The 24,638-nt window shown below is 34.6% G+C and overlaps 1 protein-coding gene across 1 annotated transcript; it reads left to right on the top strand.

Moving 5' to 3' along the window:
* Positions 1-24,515, top strand: LOC144667317 (putative helicase MOV-10). The gene is made up of 17 exons (XM_078528711.1): positions 1-505; positions 1,377-1,612; positions 2,347-2,593; positions 2,893-2,997; positions 3,346-3,508; positions 3,729-3,874; positions 4,197-4,376; positions 4,471-4,615; positions 19,355-19,516; positions 19,871-19,983; positions 20,402-20,607; positions 20,972-21,155; positions 21,684-21,915; positions 22,396-22,578; positions 22,910-22,998; positions 23,154-23,269; positions 23,531-24,515. The coding sequence occupies exons 1-17, from the start codon at positions 39-41 to the stop codon at positions 23,599-23,601; spliced, it is 3,045 nt and encodes a 1,014-aa protein (XP_078384837.1). The 5' UTR covers positions 1-38; the 3' UTR covers positions 23,602-24,515.
* The last annotated feature ends 123 nt before the right edge of the window (positions 24,516-24,638 follow it).

The raw sequence follows: 24,638 nt of genomic DNA, 5'->3' as shown, positions 1-24,638 counted from the left end.
TCCGTGTAATATCACTCCCACTGCAGGTCTTCGTCAAAATGTTTCGCGGTAGCCGAATGAAAGTCGGCAGAACTGTTGACCAGGAGAAAATTATAGCACAGACCTTTGTCAAGTTTCTGGAAGATGAAAATCGTAAGGAGGACATGTTTGTGCACGAATTGAAGCAGATTTATCAAGAAGAGTATCGTTCGTTGTACGAAACACTGGGTATGTCCTTCTCAAAACTTCTCAACACGCTTACTTATCGTCTAAACCTGTGCCAACGACTTCAAGATCGTGTTATCTTTGGAGGCGGAGATGCCGCAGCTCTTCAACTCTTAGCTAACGATCCTGACGAATCAGAGGAAGATGAAGGTGATTTTTTCAGCTACATGAGGCATGGAGCTTATTATTGCAAGGTTTGTAAAAGAGATCTTGGAAATCCAGCCGCTTATAGGAGTCACCTCGCTGGTGTGAAACATCGCCAACAGCACATCCTCAGAAAGATTCGGAAATCACTCCAGAAGTAAGTAGAACATTCATTTGACTAAGTACACTTTTAACAAACAACCCATCATTCTTCATAGCTTACCTAGGAAGATTAGAAACGAAGTATCAGTTTCCGGGGAGGCCAATTTCCTGATGTAAAATACCCGAGTAAGCCTCGTAGCGTTCAGTTAAAACTGAGTCGAGGATTTTAAAACGCAACTGGGTATGCTGAAGCACTGATCTTTGGATGATCCTTCTCTCGTCAGTCATTACTTTCCTGTTTTAGTAGTTGTGATTGTAACGACAACAGAAGAGTTGTTTTTGTTTTCTTTCTTTAACTTCTAATTTATTTGTATTTTCGCAACTTGTGAATTGTATGTTACAACTACAAGGCCCTTCCGCTAGCCTTCGAAGGCTATAATCGATTTTTTGTGTATTGTTCAATGTTCAACAGAGGAGAATGTCTAGTCCATTAGGTTCCGAGTGGAACAAAGGGTGTTCGGATTTCTATCATGCAAGCACCGAACACCATGTTAGGCAAAACCATGCTTGTGCACTGGAAGTCATATTCTCTAACATTTTTTTTAAACGGTTAGCTCTGGGACAGATATCAAACTTCATTTGATCGCTAACTTACCTTGTCATCTACAGTAATTTGGATTTTTAACTCTATAACAAAGAACAAGTAGGTACAGTACAAGAACTGATGAAGGAGTAGATTATCACGAAAAGAATTGTAAAAACTCCGTCGAAAACATCTGTATCACTAAAAAGTCGAACTCGATATTTTGAGTGACATTGAAGCGCTCCTCTGTAGACGGACCTGAGTGAAGACTTATTATGTCTTTCCAGCAAAAACTTTGAACTTCCTTTTCAGAAAATATTTATTTAATTTTTTTGACACACAGACCGGAACTTATCTTTGACAAAAACGGGATAAGCGTCACTTCAAACCCCAGTGGAGACGAAAATGGCGTCATAGAATTGAGAGTTGAGAGCGGAAAATACGGACAGATTGTGTTGGTTATAGAGAACACCAGCGACGAGATAATCACCCTGAAACACATCACTTTACTGTGGAGCGTCAATTTCTTTGATTACTCAGAAATCTCCAGTATCGGGGATGAGGGTCAACTCCTTCCAGGTAATTCTTGGCTTAGTAATACCAGTGTAGCGATTATTTTTGCTTCCTAATCGTTTTGTTTTTAAGAATGATCGATATCTAAAATCGTCTTACATAATACATTGTCAAGTAGTCAGGTGATAGAATAAAGAACTCATAAGATGTGTTGTGATACTCCAAACAACAAACTGATCCTCCTGATACAACAGAAAACATTTTGGAAGAAAAATTGAACTGTACTCGGTCAGAACCCACTGTTCTGACATAAGAGATAATGGTCTCTTAATGTAATCCTTCCCCACTTCATTGAAATATGGTATCTTGATTTTTAAGTCCCCTACTCTATCAAGTGTAAAAACTAAGAGAAAGGTTAGAGAACCTCTCTGCGTCATTTTACCAGCAAGCTACGCGAACACAGAATTGAACTCAGGCCAATAGGTTTATGTCATGACACCCTCGGATAGGTGGTATTTTGCCTGACCCTTGACGAAGTGTACCCGCCTTCTGTAGGAGTAAACTTCTTACGATCACCTCCCTTGTAATCAGATATACCTTACAGACAACGACTGGACGTTTTCATAAACACAGCCAGCATTGATACAACGAATGACCGCTAATGAAGTTTTTTCCATGTGATCTTCAGAGTTTCTTGGTCATTTTCTTGTCGTAAGTGCACAGAAGCCTCTCCTATAAGAACGTCCTTAACATTGTCCCAAAACTTTTTAAGCAAAAGAAAATTGATTTATTTTCTACAGGTTGTCAGCAAAGGTTCAGGATTGGCTGCAAACGCCGAAGGGAGTATGGCTATTCCTACGTTCCCGGTGTGCTCACGTTCGAGACTAAAGACGGTATGGGGGAATTTCACATCCTGAGATTTTTGTCCGTTCGCATCGTTAGTGACTTGTACGATGATTTGAAGCAGACTTCGGAGTACAAACCTCCCCAACGGGCACCGGAAATTCCCAGGGATGTCTTGACCACACGAGGCATACCACTTCCACCGTAAGTTCACAGTAAAAACCCCTGACTAAAATGCATAACTTAGGCAAGGGGAAAAAAGGTTTTAGCCGGGGCATTTACTGCGCCCTGGTATCCGATGACTAACGTTTCTTTTTTAGTAAATATTCTGCAAACAATAAACTTTGCGGGCCCGAAATATCTTAGGGACTTTTGAGAAACACACGCTTGATTCCTCTAAAAAATTTGTTTAAGCGGGTAGGTGACCAGTATCTTCAAAAGTGTATGAAATAGGACTAGCTGAATGCGTTCAAACCATTATTGTGATCTTTCTTATATTGCAGGTTAGCGAGAAATGGGCTCATCATGCAAAAGCTGGATTCTTATGAAATTCCTTTCACTGTTAAGGCCCAGGTCGTCAAGAGTAACCAAGTCCGAGAGGGACTGAGGTAAGAAGTTCTGTAAATAAGTATCTTATTTAATGCTAAGGAAAGCGCCAGTCCCTACACCAGCGTCACCAGCCCCGTCCTTATTAAAAGTATGTTGAGCAAGAAACGGAGTAGTGTCTAGTCTAGTTACACACCAGAAAGGAGTCAGTTTGTACATGCATTTCTAATCATTCGTCTATTCAGTCATATTCGTCTAACCAGACTTTATAAGTGCAGTCCATTAACCAGAGCCTGGAGCAGTTCCTGAATAGATCTCTAAGCTGAATGTAACGCAGCGAGCTTGAAGAAACGATTTGTAATGAACAGCAACTGCAGCTCACCAACATGCATACTTCCCTTTGGTTTTAGGGAGCGACTGGAAAAGAAGCTCAATTTTGACAACTATAAAGAAAAGTTCAGTATGCTTCTGCATGTAGAAGAACTTCAAATGCAAAGGGATATCAGAAATTACGATATGAAGGGAGTTGTTTTTAAACCGGAAAGAGAAGACAGACGGTTTCTCATCTTAGAGGCGAGTCTCTGTATATTGTTAGTGGCGTTGATTATAACAGAGTTTTTCTTTTCATTTACGCCTGTCTTCATGTTAAAAATTAGGACGCTGGTCGCAAGACATCTGCCACCATTTTTTCACCACCAATAGTAATTAGCTTTGGTGACACTAGATACATGGGTGTATCGCGAGATTGATTCTGGATACCACTAAAAATGATTTGTTAATTTGTCGTCCTTAGGTACCAGGCCTTGCTGAAAACCGCCCGTCTGTGTTACGTGGTGACAGAATCTTTGCTTACGAGCCAGGTGTGCTACGGCGACGATACGAAGGAATTGTACACAAAGTTCAACTATTGGACGTGAAGCTTGGGTTTGATTTGAAATGGTACGTAATAAATTAGGATCAGGACAAACTCGTTTCCAGAGCCTTCGAGTTAAATGGCCAGTGTCATGGACAGGAAACAAGAGAGGCTCCCGACTGTCCCAAGGTAGCTGATTTAATTTAGATCCTCCCCCCATCCCTCAATCCCGTCGTTGGAGGGTAGAGGGCGAATGTACACACGCTATCCCAGGAAAGAACAGGGAAGAAATGGTGCAGTCGGTTGATTATACGTGCACGCACGCTTCATTGATGAGTTTAGCTGTAGATTTCTCAGGTAAATCACCGATAAATGATAACACTTTTGTCACTTGTATTTTCTCTTCAGTATGCCGTATGTGAAAGGTCAAAAATATGACATCCAGTTCACATTTAATCGGCTTCCAGTACAGATGGAACACCGCGCATGTGAGCGCATCACATCAGTTGCCAGGCAGGAAATGCGCCATGTTCTTTTCCCACAAGAGGAGAGTCTCGATCAAAGAGGAGAGATTAATAAGACAGTCAGGCAAGTGCTTGTAGGGAGGTGAGCGTGCGCGGGTCCAGGTTTACTGCGTTTTAAAGTATACGCTTTAAGTAACACGTTTTATTTTAAATTTCAGATACTTCTACGATCGTAATCTGAACAGTGAACAACAGCAGGCAGTTCAGAAGATTTTGTCAGGATCCTCTCGTCCTGCTCCGTACCTGGTGTTTGGACCGCCTGGAACAGGCAAAACTGTTACCATGGTGGAGGCCATTAAACAGGTCAGGAATAACTATTGGCATTTTAACTGCATGTAAGTAGTATAGTAGTTGGGGGTACGAGACCAAAAATTTTTGGATCTCTTACTCCCCAACTACTATACTACTAACCAGTGCTGGATTTAAAACTGGATCCAAAACTGGATCCAAAAATGGATTTGAAAAATGGATTCAAAAAATAGAATCAAAAATGGAATCAAAAATGGAATCAAAAAAATGGAATCAAAAATGGAAATTAAAAATGGAACCAAATATCAAAATCTCTTATACTCTTTTTCAAAATTTTGGATACAGTGTGTTTAAACAAGCCTTGATATCATAACTGAAATATCAATCTGGAAAACCAAGCGAAGCCGAGTTTTATGATGTTTTTGAAATTTATTTCAAAATCTCTTATACTCTTTTTTAAACTTTTTTTATACGGTGCCTTTAATCATAGATCTGATATTGTTTCTCTTAAATTAGGTAAGTCGCCTGCCTTTAATCCGTACTTGTATGGATTAAATCCTTCAATGTGTATCCATATAGCTTTATTGATTTTATTTCTGATTGAAGGTGTTCTTAGACTCTGCTCGACCGTAGTATTTATGTAATACAAGATCTTTTTGGGACCATTTGTGTAAGTTAATAAATTTCCTTTTATGCTTTCTAGTTTGTAGCCCTTCATACTGGCTTCTTTTGTTATTTTATTTATGAATACTTTTTTGTTGTAACTGTCTTTATAACCAGTGGAATCAGGCTTATAATGCTGTAATTTAGGCAAAGCGTCGATGAGGATGAATGTTTTTATTTTTGCGTACTTTTTCATATTCAAAAACTTCATATCCCAACCAGCTCCGTAATACACCATTGTGTGATTTTTGTCGGTTTTTTTATTTGTTTTTTTGGTTTTATTGGTTTTATTTGTTTTTAATAAGTGAGTGAAATACTGATGATTTAGAAGTATAACTTGTTCAACTTCAGCACGACGTAGTTTAGATACTTGAAATGTTTTTTTAACCTTTAATATTTCTTTTTTTAGTTCTTTGACGGTGAATTTTTTTATGTGGTTAGCTAGTTGATTTACTGTTTCCATATATAATTGAATTATATTAAAGTTTTTTTTATTTTATAATGGCCGTAAGCATAGCTCATGATACCATTATTGTGTATATATCGTTTATCATCAAAACAGCTAAGTGATATTTTATTGATCTCATAGCTTCCAAGTTGATGGCATTGACTTCTGATTGTTTTCATAGTATGATGTATTTGTTTGTTATTAAAGAGTGTGTCTTTGTAATTCATATGTGCCATATCTTTTTTAATAACGTTTTTCTTAATTCCTTTTGCAGTTCGTTCTTCTTTATAATTGTCTTTTACATATGAATACATTTTGATCTCAAACCAACGATTCGCATATAGGCACTCCTGCGGCTTCATCTTTGAATTACCAATGACTTTATTGTTTGTTTTATCAAAGATGGTGATTTTTCAGGGTAGTCACTTTATCATTTCTCTTTATCATTAAAAAATCTTTATATACATCTTACCTGAATTTCATAAAACTGTCTGTATCTGTATTAGTTTGGCTTTGTTTACAACTTCTTTTTTATGTATTATAAGATCATAATTATTTTTTAAATCTAATAACCATTCCTACATAAAGGTCGATTGAGGGTTAATTTTCTTTATTTTATGAATAATTTTAAATCTACACTATTGGTTTGCTATTATATTTATTTTTATTCACTATCACCCTCCTATTCTCCATGTGCCGTTTATTATATTAAACTAAATACTTTTACGTCTATGGTTACTAATCCTTTTGCTTTATCCTAACTATATTGTTTATTTTATTATTTTTTTTTACCCGAACTTTAACTCACCAATGTGTTATATAAACTCCTTGTCCTATTTTTTACTCTCTTAACTGCAATTTTCTTTTTTTTTAAATCTAAAAAGAAATACTTACTATAAATTATACAAGATAATATATACTTTGAGGGCGCCTTCTCATCATATTTTTTCATATATTTGTTATTACTTTCCCATATCGATGCTTACACCTCCTCTATTCCTTTTTCGATAATTGGTATCAATATATTACTCTAATTTATTCATCATTTTAAATCCCACGAAAACCTGGGCTTGTGAAGTATAGAAATTATATATTCTAGGCATTTTTTCTTTAAACAATCTCTAATAATAAAACTATAAAAAAAAGCTAATTTTAATCTTAACTTTTCAAATTTTTACATCTTTACTAATATTTAATATTATCTTCTGGGTTTTTTATTTTCATATTCAACCTCTAATATCTTAAAGTAATTTAGGTTCCTTAGGTGTACAAACACTAAACTATCTGGAAGCATTTTCTATATATGGTACTTAGTAATTTTACCATCTCTTATATTTATTTTATCTCTCTTCTTATGCCTCCTCTGATCTAGATCTCTAACGTTACTAATTTAACATTCTATTTATACTTTATACTTTTTCTTCTTCCTTTTATCTTTTTCTCCTCTAATTTTCTATACACTTAATAAACTTTTTCTTCAATAATATTCTACGACTTTTCTTACTAAACTTGTTAGTATTTTTATCCTTATCGCTACTCTGACTCATAAAATTTTAATATACTTTTTCAATCTAAAGAAATTTCTTTATAATTTAAAAATCTTTTATAAATAATATACTTTATATTATGTTTACAAAATATCTATAAATCTTCTTTTAAACCCCATACTTCATATACACCTCCTTTAAATTTAAATTTTTTTTGGTATACTTTACGTTTTAATATTTTATTTTATCTGATTTTTAATAAATCTTTTCTCTGCCTTTACTATCTACAATTACAACTTTTATGTTTTTATTGTAAAACACACCCTTTTTTTGCTATTCTTTCCTTTTTTATTGGGGTCTAACAACTTTGTGCTTGACTTTACCTTTGTGGTGGGGAATAACTTATTAATGTCTTGAGTAGGCTTGGAGGCCGGGTTTGTAAATATTGGTTGGTGCTTTTAGTGATAATCATTTTTATATCGTTCGTAGCTTAGTAGATCTGATCGTTTATAGTGAGATATTTTTATTTTCCATTTTTTATACTATATATTATTCTTTAGTGTTTAAGTAAATTATTTTTTTATTTTTTAAGTCGTTTTCGTAGCTTAGCTGATCTATTCGTTTATTATTAGATAAGATATATTTCATTGTGTTTTTTTTATATTTAAATTATCATATCTTCTTCTTTTTTTAAACTATGTCATTAGCGATGGAGTTATTTCTTTTTATGGTATTCTTCCTCACTACTTACTTATTCTATTATACTTAATAATCTTTATACTTTTACATAATAATGCTAATAACAGTAATAAAATATTATTTTGTTATCAACAAGAATAATACTTAACGCTTATTAACTTTCTTATAGAAGCTAAAAGAAAAACTGTTACATTTAAAATGTATTGATAAGATAAAAAAATATTTGTATTATAAATGCTTCTTCAGACAATCAATAGACAAAACCAGAAACGACGACGGGGAAGGCCTCGTAAGGATCAAATTAAATTTATTCAGTTTAGGTTTTACCCATAAGTTATAAATATTAATGACTAAAAATGGTTTACAATGTTACAATTATTAGGGGGTTTTTCGATGGCGTGATTTTTCGGCTTACGCGTCAGCAGGTTTTTTTGATCAATGGCGTGATTTTTTGACTTACGCGTCAGCAGGTTTTTTTATCAATGGCGTGATTTTTCGACTTACGCGTCAGCAGGTATTTTTAATTAACCAGTCTTTAAAAGGGAGTTTTTTGATGAATTACGCGTCAGCAGGTATTTTTAATTTAGGCTATATCAAGTCGATAAATTCGTTTTTGAGGTCATGAGTAAGAATTTTTTTTATTATAAACTTTTTGAGTAAATTTTACTCAAAAGTTTATATGCGTTGCGTATTCAATTACGAGTGTTTCCATAATTGCATTTTAGACGATATAACAATGCATGCAAACAGAGACAAACTCGATGATAGTCTTTATAACTTAATTCTATTGCCTTGAACCATCTTTATATAAATATATTTATATATGAGATGTTTTGTGATAATAGCGATTTAAAAATAATGGGTGAGGGTTCTTGTATTTTTTGCAATGAGTTATTATATACAGGCGATATTGTTGATCATTGCTGTGATAAACCTGATATTTTGGAAGATGATATAGAAAGTGCAAAATTGCGGGACTCAGAATTATAAATATGTTAGCGAGTATTTTGATTTTTATAGAATACGGCGAAAATCGTTATCATCGTAAATACCATATTAGAAATGTTTTAAACGATTTATGTATTAAAAATGGAGTTCAATTGTCTTATAATCATCGCGATAAGATTTACAAAGTGTTTCATGAGATCGATACTATTCTTCCATCTATAAATAAAAGAAGAAGAGGATGATCTCAACGAAATATATTATAAGACAGCTGTTTAAAATGCTCGGTATCCCATACAATTTCATCTGTGTTACTGAATCAAAAAAAACGCGAGCGTTTAATGATCGGTATTGGGGTGAGATTTTATTGTTGAAATTTGATGAGATTATTAAGATTATTCTGAAGTGAATTTTTTATAATATTTTTTAACATATTCATCTACAGTGGGGCATTGATCAATTACTATGTCGTCAAGCACTTTTAGATCGGTCAGAAAAGCATTTTCGTCTGATGGTAAGCCTCTCAAGAAGCATTTTATCTGTATACAAACTTTCTCATAACTTGTGTATGCAAATTTGCATTATACTTTGTCAGTTTACTCTTTGTTATATAACATAATCAAAACACCTGATCCTGTCAAACAACCTATAAAATAGGATTAAGGTGATACTACCAACAAAGTACCTATACAGTCAAGCCAATGGAGGACATCTGCAGAAAGATAAAACTTTCAATTTCTTATACTTCCATTTATAACATTCTGTAATCGGTGGTAATTATTATACAGGTCCTTCAATTCCTTCACTCTATCTTCTGATAATTTTTGATATTGATTAAAATTCATCATATATCTTCTCATATGTTATATGATTATACAATTTTCTTCATTCGATTTTCTATTTTTTATTCTGTTATATTTTCTTATTTGGATCAATCTCAATACTTTTTAGTATTTCATGTATTAAATCTACAGCTTTCATATATATTTTTTATATTAAAATTATATCCTTTCCTTTTCTAAAATTGATTTTATAACTCTCTACCATTTATCGGATATGCAGTTTTATTAAAAACTACTAACCTGATGTTTTAATCTAATTTAACAAATCTCACCCTTTCTCTTTCTTATTCATCTACCCACAAAAGCTATCACCATCGATAAATTCAATTTTAATCCTTTTATTATCACTGGGCTTATAGTCATATTTAAATGCCATATATAAGTCCAGTCATTGGATTCAGTGATATTTTATTTAAATTAATTTCAAAATATTCATAAACCCATATTTGGATTAAAATCTTCTAACATTTTGTGGGATTAAAGACAAGATTATCATTAATCCAGAAAAAACAGCTCCGTTGCTATCTGACATGATGAATTTAGAGGCATCCGTTAGATCGAAATAGTACTCAAATATTTCACTATAAAAACTCTTGGACTGTAATAATTTAATCTGATTTTCAAATTGTTTTGAGAATATTGATTTGACTTACCAACTGTTTATAATTAACAGCTTGATCATCGGTAGTACCTTCTGCAATACCATGAATGGCCTGTGTTTTCATATCAATTGATGCATTGAAAGCTATTCTATCATTTTCAACATAATATAGCTGATCGTATATACTGGGTCAAATTACTTTCATTTCTTATCCCATATATTATAATATAGTTTGAGTTTTGGTACATACGAGTGTCCTGACTTATTTTTAAAACGATATCGACATAGAGATAGTTGTTGTTATGTTGTTGATACTTATGAACTTGAGCTATTGTTCGACTATACCGTTATAAACTCGTGTAGTACTTTATTAAAGTATAATCATAAAACTATTAACTATTCTCATCTATTTCAACTGGAAAATAGAGTTCAAAGCATTTATAATAATTAATTGGTATAGGGTACATACTAATCTGTTGAGTAGTATTTTTCGAACTATCGAGATAATTTTGTATCTATTACCTTTTTATTGATTTGATGAAAGGATTTGGATGATGAATTAAATCTCCAAGCTCGATATCATTCTCTTCACTAAGTTGATTATCACTGTCAATCATTATATTATTGAAAACGTTTCCTTTATCAATAGAGGTAATATGTGAACTGTCAACATAAATTTATTTACACCATCGGTTCCATATATTGGTTTGCTTAGATTTGTTATGCGATTATCGTTCATATCGAGATTTGCCTGCATCATTTACTACCGTGAATATCAAGCTTGCTTAGAATTTTTTGAGTCAAAACGCGTCCTACGACCTTTTTTAAAAAACTGTTATCAACGTACGATTTGTCTGCTTTGTTTTGAAGGCTTTGAGCTAAGACACCTCCTGATTTCTTTGTTAAATATGTATTATCAGCGTACGATTTGTCAGCCTTAGTAGCAAGTTTGGTATCAATTTCAGTCCTTACTTTGTTATCCTCAACACTAACATAGCCTACGTTTGGTACAGATCGATCGTTATATAAACTTGGATAATACACTTCGGTATTTTGCAATGAAAGGCCGGCACAATCAAACACTGTTTCATTTCTGTTCTTTTTAAGGAAGAATTGGTTAAGATATCGTTTATTTACGGCCGTCTCGAGATCCCTTGAATAATTTTCAATTGAATCATCGATCGCAACGTCATCAGGCGTTTTTAGCCCTATTACTCTCTTTTTATTCAAATTGAAATTACCTTCAGGCGTAACATCAAAGCCGACTCCCGGGTCACCCTTTTCACCTCGAGGGCCTTTAATTGGTGTAATATTAGTGTTATTTGATTGTAATAAACCGTTTGAGTAACTCATATTATATCAATCAGTTATATTATATTATATTTTTTCATTGAAATTCTTAGTTACGAATTTTCGTGGCTTATCAATATATAAAAAGCTAAATGGGTCTGCAGTTGCTTTGAGATAGTCGTTTTTACTGATTCCAAGTTCTCTGCAAATCATTCCTTGTTCATTATTAGATGGGAATTCGAAAATACAGTGATGAGTACAATTTAATCTGATTGTTTTATCGGTATTATAATAGCTTTGAGATAAATAAATGCAACTGCAATTTTTATTTCTTGAATTTGTAAAATAGTTGCGTATTTCGCTATCATTTTTTGATCCCGTATTGAGATAATCGTCAAAGATGACTAGTTTTTGGCCTTCATCTGATATTTTATCAAGCGGTATTATTTTATCATTACTTGCTTCAATAACAGAATAACCAGCCTCTTGATTAAGGGGTTCAAAGGTATTGAAAAGATGTTGATATTTTGATTGTTGAAGATTTTTCCCATACAAATATATTTTATCATAAAACAATAGCCGATATATCATATCAAGTAAAAGGTTTGATTTACCTCCGCCTGATGGTGAGGAAATCAGCATCCGGAAACATTGATTTGGCATGAAATCGTATAGTTGTCTAAAGTTTGAGGCCATATCGTCTTCAGTGTCATAATTCGGTATTCTCATTATATTATATGGGTATATTATTTTCAGTTCAACAAGGTGTTCAACACGGTGTACATCAAGGTGTTAAACGCTATGTTAAATGTTGATTTTTATATTCAATTTTCATTTTTTATGTAACGTAATAATATAAAATAAAATGAGTTTACTTAGATGGAAAGAGCTTGCAAAGAGTAAATCTGATTTGGGCGATAAAATCAATTATGTTAAAAATGCAATCACACAAAATAATATCGGTCAGCAGACAAGCCAAGAGTCATTAGCAAAGGTATTCAAACCAGTTACAAGTAAATTAGATGAGGTAATAGAAAGTAATTTGCAGATTCCCAAAGTACCAAAAAAGCGTGTCAAAAAGGGGATGAAAGGTGAACAAGAAGGTCCAGATTACGCCCCCGAGGTTGATCCTTTTGAGGAAATGGACGTAGATAATATCTTTGAACCTCAACAACAAAAACAAATTCCAAAGCAACCACCTAGATATTCAGATGTTTTTGGAAAAGAAGGGCCTGATTATGAGACTTTTACTGAAGATGAGATTGTAGAAGCAGAAAGTGAAGAAGACGCTGATGATGATATAGAAGTTGAAGATGAATCAGAAGATGAAATAACACCCGAAGATTTTTATCTACCTTCTATAGACGATATCAAAACAAAATTAGTTGATAAAAAGAATAAGACAACATATTTGAAGAGTATCATTGCACAAGCAACCCATGAACGAAACAGATTAAAAGGTTTCAAAGCAAGCAATACGAAGAAATTATCAGCAAAAAAAATTAGTGCTAAAGAAGCTAAGGAAACTGGTGATCAGTTGGATAATTCAAATAAAGTTTTAACAGCTTATATTAATGATAACAAAAAGCTTCTTCAAACTATTCAAAAAAAAGGTTCAGGGATTAGAAGAAAGCATAGAGGTGGGAACGTTATATTTTTCAGTGATGTAAATCAGCTTCTCAAGATATTAGAATTGATCATCGGTGAAACAATGGCTGGAAATACGTCAGTTGAAATGCGGAATACGGGAGTTAATATATTGGACACATTATTGAAAATGTCGACAATCAATAGACCGCAATATAATAAATTGTATAATCAGTACTTTAAAGTCTAATTTATGTAACTGTATTATATATATATGGATCGTGAGTTAGTATTATCATCATATAGTGTTAAAAATCAAGGGAATAACACTCCTCAAAATTTTACAACTAAATTCAACAGGCCTATAACATTGGATAGCAATTACCAATATATGATAGGTCTCAATCGTATTATTAACATGTCATTTACATGGTTTAATGTAAATCCCTCATATGGTAATCAGCTGATTAAATATAGTTCAGATAATGGGAATAAATTTGAAGACATAACTTTCCCTGCAGGTGTTTGGAATTATTCTGAATTTGATGAATATATTAAAGAGATTACTAAGACGGGGGATGATGATAACCCTATATATCCCATCTCTATTGATTTTGATTCAACAACATTCCGAGTCACAATCACTTTATCTCAAAATTATCAACTTGATTTGACGCATAGCAATTTCAACGACCTTATAGGGTTTGATAAAAAGGTATTAAAGGATGCGGTTAATATTGGTCCAAGAGTCCCAAATCTAAGCCAAGATACCGATATATTAAATGTACATTGCGATCTAGTCAATACTTCTTTAGTCGATGGCGAAGAGTCGGATATCATTTATACTTTTTCGACCAGCGTACTACAGCCGAGTTATTCGTTTACAATCGAGCCTCGTAGGGTCACATATAATCCGGTTAATAAGCAACAGATAAGTAGCATTCGAATATACATCACAGATGGGAAGAGACGGTTAATTAACCTGAATGGAGCGGATACGTCTTTTTCATTAATTTTGAAAAGGATAGAATAATATAACATAATAGTATATAATGAAACCATATGAATTCAAGAGGTTTTACCATCCAAAATTTGGTAAATTTGTATATAAGCACAAAGGGTCAGGGATTATCGTTGATAACATTTTCAAACCGATGAAGAGTGTTATGTCGTCTGTTGTTAAAAAAATTGTCAAGCCCTTTGGTAAGAAGGCGATAAAATCAGGTATTTCTCATGCAGGTGATAAACTGGGTAAAAGGGCATCAGAAAAAGCCGGAGACCTTATAATGGAAAGGCTAAGGAATATGAGGAAGGGGAATGCTGGGCAAAAGGCACTATCCCCAATCTTACAGAAAGTAAATGCCTCACCTGTCAGACACCAACAGAAAAATGAAAGTACTGATATGATCATTAATAGATTAATATCAGGATCAGGTGTAAAAAAGAAGGCGTTGAGTAAAATGAATAAAATGATTAAAAAAATTGGTACATAATTGCAAAATTATGTAACATAATAATATAATGTCTTTTAGAACAAGTGAATACTTACAGAGATATGAGTTGGTTCGATTTCAACTCGATGATGTTATTCGAGTCCCAGCTAACGGACAGCACCAACTTAAAAATGGCTATAAATTCACGATTAACGATAGAAGTTCATTCTACGATTGGTATAATGCGTATTTCGAGGTGCAATTTCAGGTGCAAATGTTAGCTGATGGAGCAACCACGGGGGCCCATCGTATCACAGTTATTAATGGAGCACATTCATTGATTGCCCACATGATGATTAAGTCAGCAGGTAAAATCGTGTATGATACTGATAATCTCCATAAAGTTACTTTCGTTAAGAATCTCCTTGAATATAGTGACGATTTTAGTCGCTCAGTAGCAAAAAATAGTCTTTGGTATCTGGATACCGACCATAGGATAGCAAATGCTAATCAGAATGCAGGGTTTGAGGCTAGGCGACTTTTGACGACAGGTCTCAATGATGTCAATGTTGTTATACCTCTAAATCGTTACAGTTTCTTTGAAGAGCTGGAAGGTCGAATGTTACTCCCAATGCAACTCCAATTCAATATACAGTTACAGAATGACGCCGAATTACTTAAAAAGGCCGATGATGTAGCTGATGGACGAGTGGTCCTTAATAGATTCCTTCTATGGGTCCCAAAATTGACTCCAAAGGACAGCCTATATGATAAGTTTGTTAGTTCCTTCTTGGTAAAGAACACTTGGACGTATATGCGCGAAATGTATGAGGTTTCCGCACCAACGAATAGCAGTGGATTCTTCCAAATATCATCCAGTATTGATAATGTTAAGGCTATCTTTGTATATCTACAACGAGCTAAATCAAACAATGCAGATGAAAATCCCTATGAATTTGATACCTACAATATCAATCTTGACCGTGGGAATGGTAGTTATTTGACAACATGCCGATTGGAATACGGCAACGGAGTGTTTTATCCTGAGACCGAATATGATAGTGAGTCCAAAGTTAGGATCTTCAATGATTTAATGTCTTATGGTATGAGAAAGAATGATTACAACAGCGGTACACAACTCAACTTGGCAAATTACAACTCTCTCTATTCTATTATCTTTTTTGATTTATCATATCAAGCAGAGCGAGTAACTAGAGACCCAAAGCAGTTGATCTTCAGATATAAACTAAACGCTAATAGTGCGGGAGATAGTCCTTTCAACGTCCATGCCATCGTTCTTTATGATGAGACAATCGTCATTGACAAGGTGGGGAATGAGCTGGTTATTGTATAAATCAATCAATTGAATATTATGTATAAACCATTCTATTTTGTATACGTTTTATAAACAAGAAATTATATAACATATAATATATATACAAGTAATGACAACTTATCACTCTCATAAAGTGAATCTGTCAGAAGGACAGCGAAGGAAGCTTTTGACTGCTTATAGAAATAAAAGTGAGATCACTATTCGCTTAAGCAATTCAGATATGACTGGCAATGATAGTTTAATGTTAACTAAACGACAAATCAATAAATTGAATAAGGCTAAGAAGTTAGGTGTTGGATCTGATTTAAAATCTCAAAACAATTCGAAAGGTCATTAGGGTCGGTCAGGCACGTTTCCAAGAAGCTCGAAAACGAAAATAAAGTAACAACTAAAAATCAAAACTGATAACATTCAAAGAAGGATGGGGGAAATATCAGAATACCAAGTAAGAAAGAGATATTATCTTATAGGAGTCCTCCAATAATTGGATCATGGAATGAGTATAATAGGTTCCTCAAATCGGGAGGTCTGATTGTTCCAAAAAAAAAGATTTTAATACCCAAAAAGTAAACAAGCCAAAATTCCATAAGAATATTCCCATGAGTAATTTTGATCTAATAAAATGGTGTTCATATTTGAATATACCAATAAAAAACGTACTAATGAGAGACGAGACTGTACCACATAACCATAAACAAGCATTATTTATATACAATCTTCAACCCTCATATATGAGGGGAAGCCATTGGGTTGCTACTTATGTAAAAGATAAGGTAATTAATTATTTTGATAGTTTTGGTATGCCTCCATTTCAAGGTATAGTCGATCACGCAAAAAAGAAGAATTTAACATTGATACATCAAAACAATCAGATACAGAGCATAAATACAACCACCTGCGGATACTTTTGTTTATACTTTCTCAACGAAATGAATAAGGGGAATTCGTATTATAATTTATTGAAAGTGTTTGACATATATTACACAATAAAGAATGAGAAATTCATTCAACATTATTTCAGAAATATATAACTTATATATATATAATGATTAAATCGTATTGTGTACGTGAAAAAATAAAATAATTGTGTTCCTGGTTCTGAAAAATATGTAAGATCAAAAAACAATCCTTATGCTCACGTATGCGTTTGCTTAGATGGTAATTACTAAAACTCATTTTGTGAGTGAGAAAAAGGGGCGAGGAGTTGGTGAAACGATTAACAATAAGGTCGGCGAAAAGATACCAGGATTTCAACAATCTCAAGACGTTGCAAGCTTCATAATGGGTATTACCGGTGGTGATAAGGATTTATTTAAAAAATATTGGTCGGGAGATATCGCAAAAGGGCCTTCAACCGAATACGGTATTCTCAAAGAAATTTTGGACCTCCAAGTGAGCATCAAGATCCGTCATGCTCTTACCGTGGATATAAAAACAGGAAAATGGAGGAATAATATTGTGATTAATATCTAATCAATATATATATATTTAATCATATTGTGTAAAAAAAAAATGATCATATAAAAAGAAAAAGGACTATGAAAAATTTGGAAGAAAAAAGTAATTAAGGGGAGCGCGAAAACCATAATCGGAGAAACAAGAAACGATATACGGACCTGGTAATCTCTTGAAGAAAGATAAATTCTAAGATACTAAATATAGAGACAATAAAAAACGTGTAGATAAATATTTGATTATCTTATCTACTACAAACATAAAAGATCAGGTTATGCTAAAGAAGATGATAAATAGATTTAAGACCTTGATGCATCCCGTGGAGGACAACAATGGGGTCATGCTTTGCTCGTAAACTTCACAAGATAAAATAGGTATGGGTGTAAAAAAGCCAAAAAACGGAAAACGGCGTTGAGTAAAAATGATTGGTCTCAACAATTAGCCGATGAGTTACATAAACCAATCAGACGAAAATTTAAAACTAGAAGAGTAATATCAAATGGAATTGACGACATATGGTCTGCTGATTTAGTTTTTATGGATAAACTTTCAAAATGGAATAAAGGTTATAAATATCTATTGACTATAATTGACGTATTCAGTAAATTCGCTTGGGCTATACAATTGAAAGATAAGAAAGGTGCATCAATAACTAACGCTTTCAACAATATTATCATTAATGACAAGCGTAAACCTGAATATCTCTGGGTTGATAAGGGATCTGAATTTTATAACAAAACATTCAAGGAATGGCTAAAGCAGAATGATATTAAGATGTATTCCACTTTTAATGAAGGTAAAGCTGTTGTTATTGAGAGATTTAATAGGACTTTAAAAAACAAAATGTACAAACAGTTTACTATTCAAGGTAATACACAGTATCTTGAAATACTTCCAAAAATAGTAAAAGAATATAATAATAAAAACATAGCTCTATAAAATACACCATAGAAGCTTAAATAAAAAGAATGAAGGAACTGTTTACTTTAACCTATACGGTGATATGGAGTCATTATCAACTAAACCAAAATTTAAGGTTGGTGACAAGGTCCGAAATCTAAGTATAAACGAATTTTTTCGTAAGGGTTATACACAATTGGAGTGAAGAAATGTTCGACTAATCAACCTTTTTTTTATAGGCTTTTATAACCTAATATAAAAAGATGCATGGGGGAGTTTATGGTGAAGGAATGTGATTGGATTTTATTTTAGGTTTTTTATTATTTTATTAAAATTATAATTTTAAAGTATATATTTTTTGGTCGGGTATTTTATGAAAGGAAAGATGGATGCAAAAAGAAGATCGAAGAGTTATATGCTTCTAAAAAGGAATGGTTTTGTGTCATTTGTAATAATTATAACTATAAATTATCCGGTAAATGGAGACATCTTTTAACACAAAAGCATATTAATAACAGCATCATTTACAACAAAAAATCAGATTAAATGCACTTTATAAATGATATAAAAAATAATGTATAATAAATATTATAATGACATAAATTACATCAAAAAAAATTTGTTGAGATGATGAATATTATAGAAAAACATTGCATTAAAGACAATACATGTAGCATCAACAACGTTAAAAAGTACCAAGCTTCTGGCTGTCTACATGTGTCTATTTGGAGTATGATGTTCATCTTAAAAATGTCAGTCTGAATTCCATGGCTCATAGTGCTCGGAGGGTTATCAGATTGTTAATTGTCCAATCAAAAAATTTCACGAGTATTTCAAAGATGTCACGTGCCCTTGTCGTCATCAGGACACGTCATGTTACCTATATCTAGCAAAATCACTGCATGCAATGCAGTGAAGTTGCATTGGAAGTAATGCATGTCTTTTCATGTCATGTTACACCCTTGGCAAAAAGCATAACTAAAATTGCTAACTGGTCTATGTTGCAAGCGGACAATTCATTCTCGGAATAGCAAATGCATTTATTTTTCAGAGTAGCTGTTCAACTGAAAAATATGTAAGAAATAACGTGTGATCTTAATCACGCAGGTACACAGCCTGATCGATACAAGCTTCATTCTTGCATGTGCACCTGAAAACAGTGCCGCTGACCTGTTGGCCGAGCGCTTGTTAGACCATGTGGATAAAGGCAAACTATTTCGGATGTACGCCTCATCAAGGCCCTGGGACTTTGTGCCACAAAAGCTGAAGGTGAAATATACTTTACTCTCTAATTTTCAGTTTAAAATTTAAAATAATAATTTTCCGTACTGACTTCTACTGACTTCTTCTTCTAATGTCAGTTCAGTGGATTTGGTGGTATTTCACCAGGAAATGTTCTGTTTATATTTCTTGCAAGCACTCGGTTCTCATGAAGTTAATAAGGTCAATTTCATGTCATTACAAATTCAGAAAGCTAACGTCTCGAAAGTTTGCCCTTCGTCGAAGGGGATTTGTTTCTACTTGTAATCAGTTCTGAAGTAACCGTGCATTTACAAAGCCAACCATACTACCATCTAACTATACTGTCTTTCGATTTGAAGCGTGGTTTGTTGTGTTTCACAGGACGCCCGGGTGGTGAATTTTGACCCAGTGTTACATGACGTATTTTATCCATCCAAAGAGGAGTTGATGAGCAACTATCGTGTAATAGTCACGACCCTGGTCACCGCAGGAAGGTAACTGATAAGATTGTAAGGCAACAAACATGGAAAACCAAAGCTTTAGATCCACCAGGGTAGAAGTGGAAGGCATTTTTCTTGCAATGGTCTTAGTTATAAGGTAGCTCAACAGTAAACAACTTACAGTCAACTCCCTCCTATAACGGACACCTTGGGGACCACCATTTGGTGTCTGTTATAGAGAAAGTTCGTAGTAGCGAGAGTTATTTTCAGTAGTTCTTATTCGCCGGGACTTCAACTCCTGTCCGTAATAAAGGGGTGTCCGTAATAGCGAGGTGTCCGTAAGGCGAGAATTGACCGTACTCATTTTCCCACAACATTAGAGGTTGAAGAAGGCAAACTTACTCAAATGAAGATCGCGATGTATCTTATTTTTCTTGTATTTGTAATATCAATTAATTCATTTTTTTCTCAGATTGGTCTCAGCAATGTTTCCTCGCACTCATTTCACGCACATTTTCATAGACGAAGCAGGGCACGCAACAGAGCCTGAGTGCATCATTCCTGTGGCGGATCTCCTGGACCCTAATAATCCCAGGGGCGGTCAGCTGGTACTCGCGGGAGACCCTAAGCAGCTGGGACCAATTCTTAGGTCCCCAATCACACAGAAATATGGCCTTGGTAAGAATGTCATATTGGCTACGATAATTAGGATGAAGTGGCAGTCACCCCTTCTCTTATATAGCCTCTTCTTTCTCTCGTTCCCTATCTTTCTTACTGATAGCTAATTGTGTTTTTGTCCTGGGGCGCTTTCCATTTTTTCACGACTGGGTGGCCGGTCTGGTGGTTTTAAATTTGAGATACGCACGAGATTTTCCCACAAATCCACCATAACAATGTATAATATTCATGCACTGACTGATTTGACAGGACAAATCTGACTAACAACGGAATTCTGTTCTCGAACAAACCGGTCTGACGGGCCAGTTCTGACTAGTGGAAAGCGCCTCTAGATGGCTCTAAGTTCCAATAATGTTTGTTACAGAAACCTCACTTTTGGAACGTTTGATGACGTCATGTGCCGCATATTCACGTGGACTCAAAGGAAGCTACAATTCGAATCTCCTGACGAAACTTGTGAACAACTACCGCTCACACAGGACCATAATTGAGATACCCAAACAGCTTTTTTACGACAATGAACTGCATGAATGTGCTGGAGATTTTAGGTGAGATGATGATGTCTATTAGGATACCTTCGAGACAGAGTTTCCCTTCTCTTTTATTTTTAGGCTCTCCCCGAGCAGAAAGAAAATTGAATCTATGTCTCGGAGGGTGAGAGCAGGAGAATGACTAACAGCCTTCATTAGAGCTTAACCTTACTACCTGCATCCGAAAAACAAATTTAAGAAGTCCCTAAAAACCTAAAGCTAGACTTTCTCTCGTCACTCAAAGGAATTGCACAGGAGCGAAGAAGTTCGCCCTGTTACAAGTATACCATAGGAATAGCATGGATTTTCTTTTGATTTGGAGATAATCTGTTGATTATTTTAATTAATCGTTTCAAATTTATATGTCGCCAAAACGAGTTCACAAGGACACTTTTACAGCTAGATTAAACAAATTTAAATCAAAACATTTCCTTATATTCGAGTACATATCAGCACAGGTGTTTTGGTAATTAAACAAAACGTAAAAACAAAAACAAAATAAAAGTAAAGGCGATATAGAATGAACGTTTTGTGTTTTTTCCACAGGAACGTGATGCTCGGCTGGGAGGAGTTGCCAAATAAGGACTTTCCCATTATCTTTCACCCGGTGTTCGGCAAGGACGAGAGAGAAGGGAGCAGCCCTTCATTCTTTAACGTGGCTGAGGTGGAAACTATTGAGCGCTATCTGAAGAAACTGCTGGACGATAATGTGAGGAGCAGAGGATTGAAACACTTGAGGCCCGAAATGATTGGAGTTATTTCACCGTACAAAAGACAAGTATGTCTATAATGATGGAGGCCATGCTTTAAGTGACATGTCCCAACTTAACTCCATAATGTTTGTGAGAAACACAACTTTCAATTCTTTGCTTTCTTTCATTGTTTGCTTATCAAATATTTCTTTCTTTTTAGGAAACGAACGCCCAGAGAATTGAATGCTGTTTTGATACATTATGGTCGATGTATGGGGCTTTCTTTGGGGTAGATTTTCTATGGAGAAACGTGTCGAGTCGATCAATAGACAAAATCGTTTCCTATTCTCTATTACAAGAACGTTAACGACAAACAAACCGTATTTGCTGGTTCAATACACAGTTGTTTCAAGTTGTTGTGTTTTCGTTTTTTCTGATCAATGCGCAGCCCCACCGTGTCTCAGTGCACATTTTAGTGTGAGCTCGTTGGGGAAAAAAAAATATTATTTTGCAGTCTCGCGGCCTATCAAATGGTTGCTGATTGTGTTTTCCGTCTTCTTGGTTAGGTGCAAAAGATTCAGAAGATGATTGAAAAGAGACGGTTTGGTGCTGGGATTAAAGTTGGTAGCGTGGAAGAGTTTCAGGGACAAGAGAGAAGAGTGATCATCTTATCAACTGTGCGAAGCACCAAGAAGGAGTACCTTGAGATGGACAAGGACTTCCACCTCGGATTTCTAAACAACCCAAAGGTAGGGGCACTATGAATAGCTCCTCTTGAAGGGGCAATTGCAACATCCCAAGCAACAGCCAACTTGTATTGGTAATTGAATAATATACGGCCAAATTTGAAAAGAATTGAATGAAAAAATATGCGAGGACTGCCAAAATTGGACAAATGAAATTATTCCCATATTGGACAAGCAAGTGTTGGTATATTTTATTACATCTCACGCGGTATCTAAATTGAGAATAACGATTGAGGACAGTTTGACAAATTATCAAATATTCTTGCACACCTAGTATTTCTTGTCTTTTATTTCCTGGGTGCATTGACAACAAACTTTCATCATTTTCTTTCAGAGATTCAATGTAGCCATTACTCGTGCCCAGGCTCTCTTGATTTTGATAGGCAACCCGGACATGCTTCGCTTGGACGAAAACTGGCGAAGGTAAGCATATCTCAAAAAATATCGACAAACATGTTAAAAAAGAACTAGCCATGCATTGTCATGAGCATAAGTGAACCACGAAGGCCTTTCCACTAACTCCCCCTAGCTTTGATATTTTCTGGCAAAATTCTTAATTCACTCATTATGGCTTTCAGGTTTCTGGAGTACTGTGGGACAAACAATGCTACTGTTGAAGTAGGAAGAAAAGAAAAGGTCGAGGACATTGCAGACACTCTAAGAAGACTTAACCTCTACTCCGCAGCATCTTCAGGTAAAAAGAGACGCCAATCTGCTCAGCCTTTACAGCAAGGCGCCCAAATGTGTGACCACTTTTAATTTATTCACATTCTTTCGTGCAGATTTAATCCAATCAGAAGTCAACTGCAAGCTATCCACGGCTTTTGATTGGATTAAATCTGCACCAAAGAATGTGAATAAATTAAAAGTGGTCACCCATTTGGGCGCCTTGCTGTAAGTGAAACTAACACTTTCAGAAGATTTAACTATCTCCTTTTATATATTTGTGTTTCAGAATTCGATGAAGATTCGGAAATCAGTCAGCGACAACTCCAAGAACACCCAGAGTGGACTAGGCACGAGTAAATGTGTTCTGTTCCAGTCTCCATTCCTTTTAAACTCTGATCTCGTCAGTTTCAAGATTAATCACTTTCTATGACTAAAAATGAGCAGTAGAAAACAGCTAGTATTACTGTAGTTTCAAGCTAATTACTTTGCCGTTTGATAGCAGTATTGCTCACGTAGAGCAGCAATCTGTCTGAACTGTCTTGATCTATATTGATTTAATTAACAATGTGACTACGAGCTCGAGTTTTCTATGAGCGAATTAATCAATGAGGCGACTATCGCTCCTAGAAAACGAGGGCAAGTAGTGTTATTATTTTAGTAGACACTCTAAGGGAGTGCAGTACAAAACCTGCAAATTTATGTATTTTTAAGCAAACAAATCACAAATAAGTTTTCCTTTTAAGAGAATCGCTCTCTAACAATTGTCTATCAGCCAATAAAAAACAATGCTGAATGCAAGAACCAATTTGATTCTTCGCGGATTTCCAGTAGAACACGTTTAGAGGCTACTAACTAGAAATATAGCTTACACTACAGCTCCCCCCACTGTTTATGTGTCAGTGTACTTCTCTAAACTAGCAAAACTGACTACGGAAGGGAACACACAGAAGTTGATTTTATCTGGGGACTGCAGACTTTTCAACGGCTTCAAATTTAACGGACGAATAGCTAGTAACCTCTTTTTTGAAGTGCGTTTGGAAATAAACAAAATGATGCATAGCAATGCACATGACACTCTAGCCATGCTTCCTATTGGTGTCTACAATTGCAAACCCCGACAATTTGTAGCTTATAGAGAACTGACAAATAAATCGTTCTTTTAAATTATTAAAGTTGATAAGAGCACAAAGGGAGAGGGGGACATAGAACACAGTAGTACCTGTAAATAATTAATGAGCTTGCTACTTGAATAAAAACTTTAACTTTCATCACCCCTTCCCAAGTATTGTACGTACACATACGTATTCCGGCGAAATGAAATGAAGTTATTCCTATAGTACGGTGCGGAATTAATTTTTTCGTATTTTTCTTCAAGCAAGCCATAGCCATAATGA

This window comes from Oculina patagonica, chromosome 1, assembly GCF_052425735.1.
Source record: "Oculina patagonica isolate OP01 chromosome 1, crgOcupat, whole genome shotgun sequence".
In the NCBI taxonomy this organism is placed as follows: domain Eukaryota; kingdom Metazoa; phylum Cnidaria; class Anthozoa; order Scleractinia; family Oculinidae; genus Oculina; species Oculina patagonica.
This window is presented reverse-complemented; position numbering and strand designations above follow the sequence as displayed.

What these genes read in the sequence shown, in the direction of transcription:
- LOC144667317 (XM_078528711.1), top strand. Translation starts at nt 39, where the DNA reads ATGTTTCGCGGTAGCCGAATGAAAGTCGGCAGAACTGTTGACCAGGAG. An exon ending in CGAGGCATACCACTTCCACC is followed by an intron (nt 2,594 to 2,892) that starts GTAAGTTCACAG and finishes CTTATATTGCAG; the next exon opens with GTTAGCGAGAAATGGGCTCA. An exon ending in GAATGTGCTGGAGATTTTAG is followed by an intron (nt 21,156 to 21,683) that starts GTGAGATGATGA and finishes TTTTTTCCACAG; the next exon opens with GAACGTGATGCTCGGCTGGG.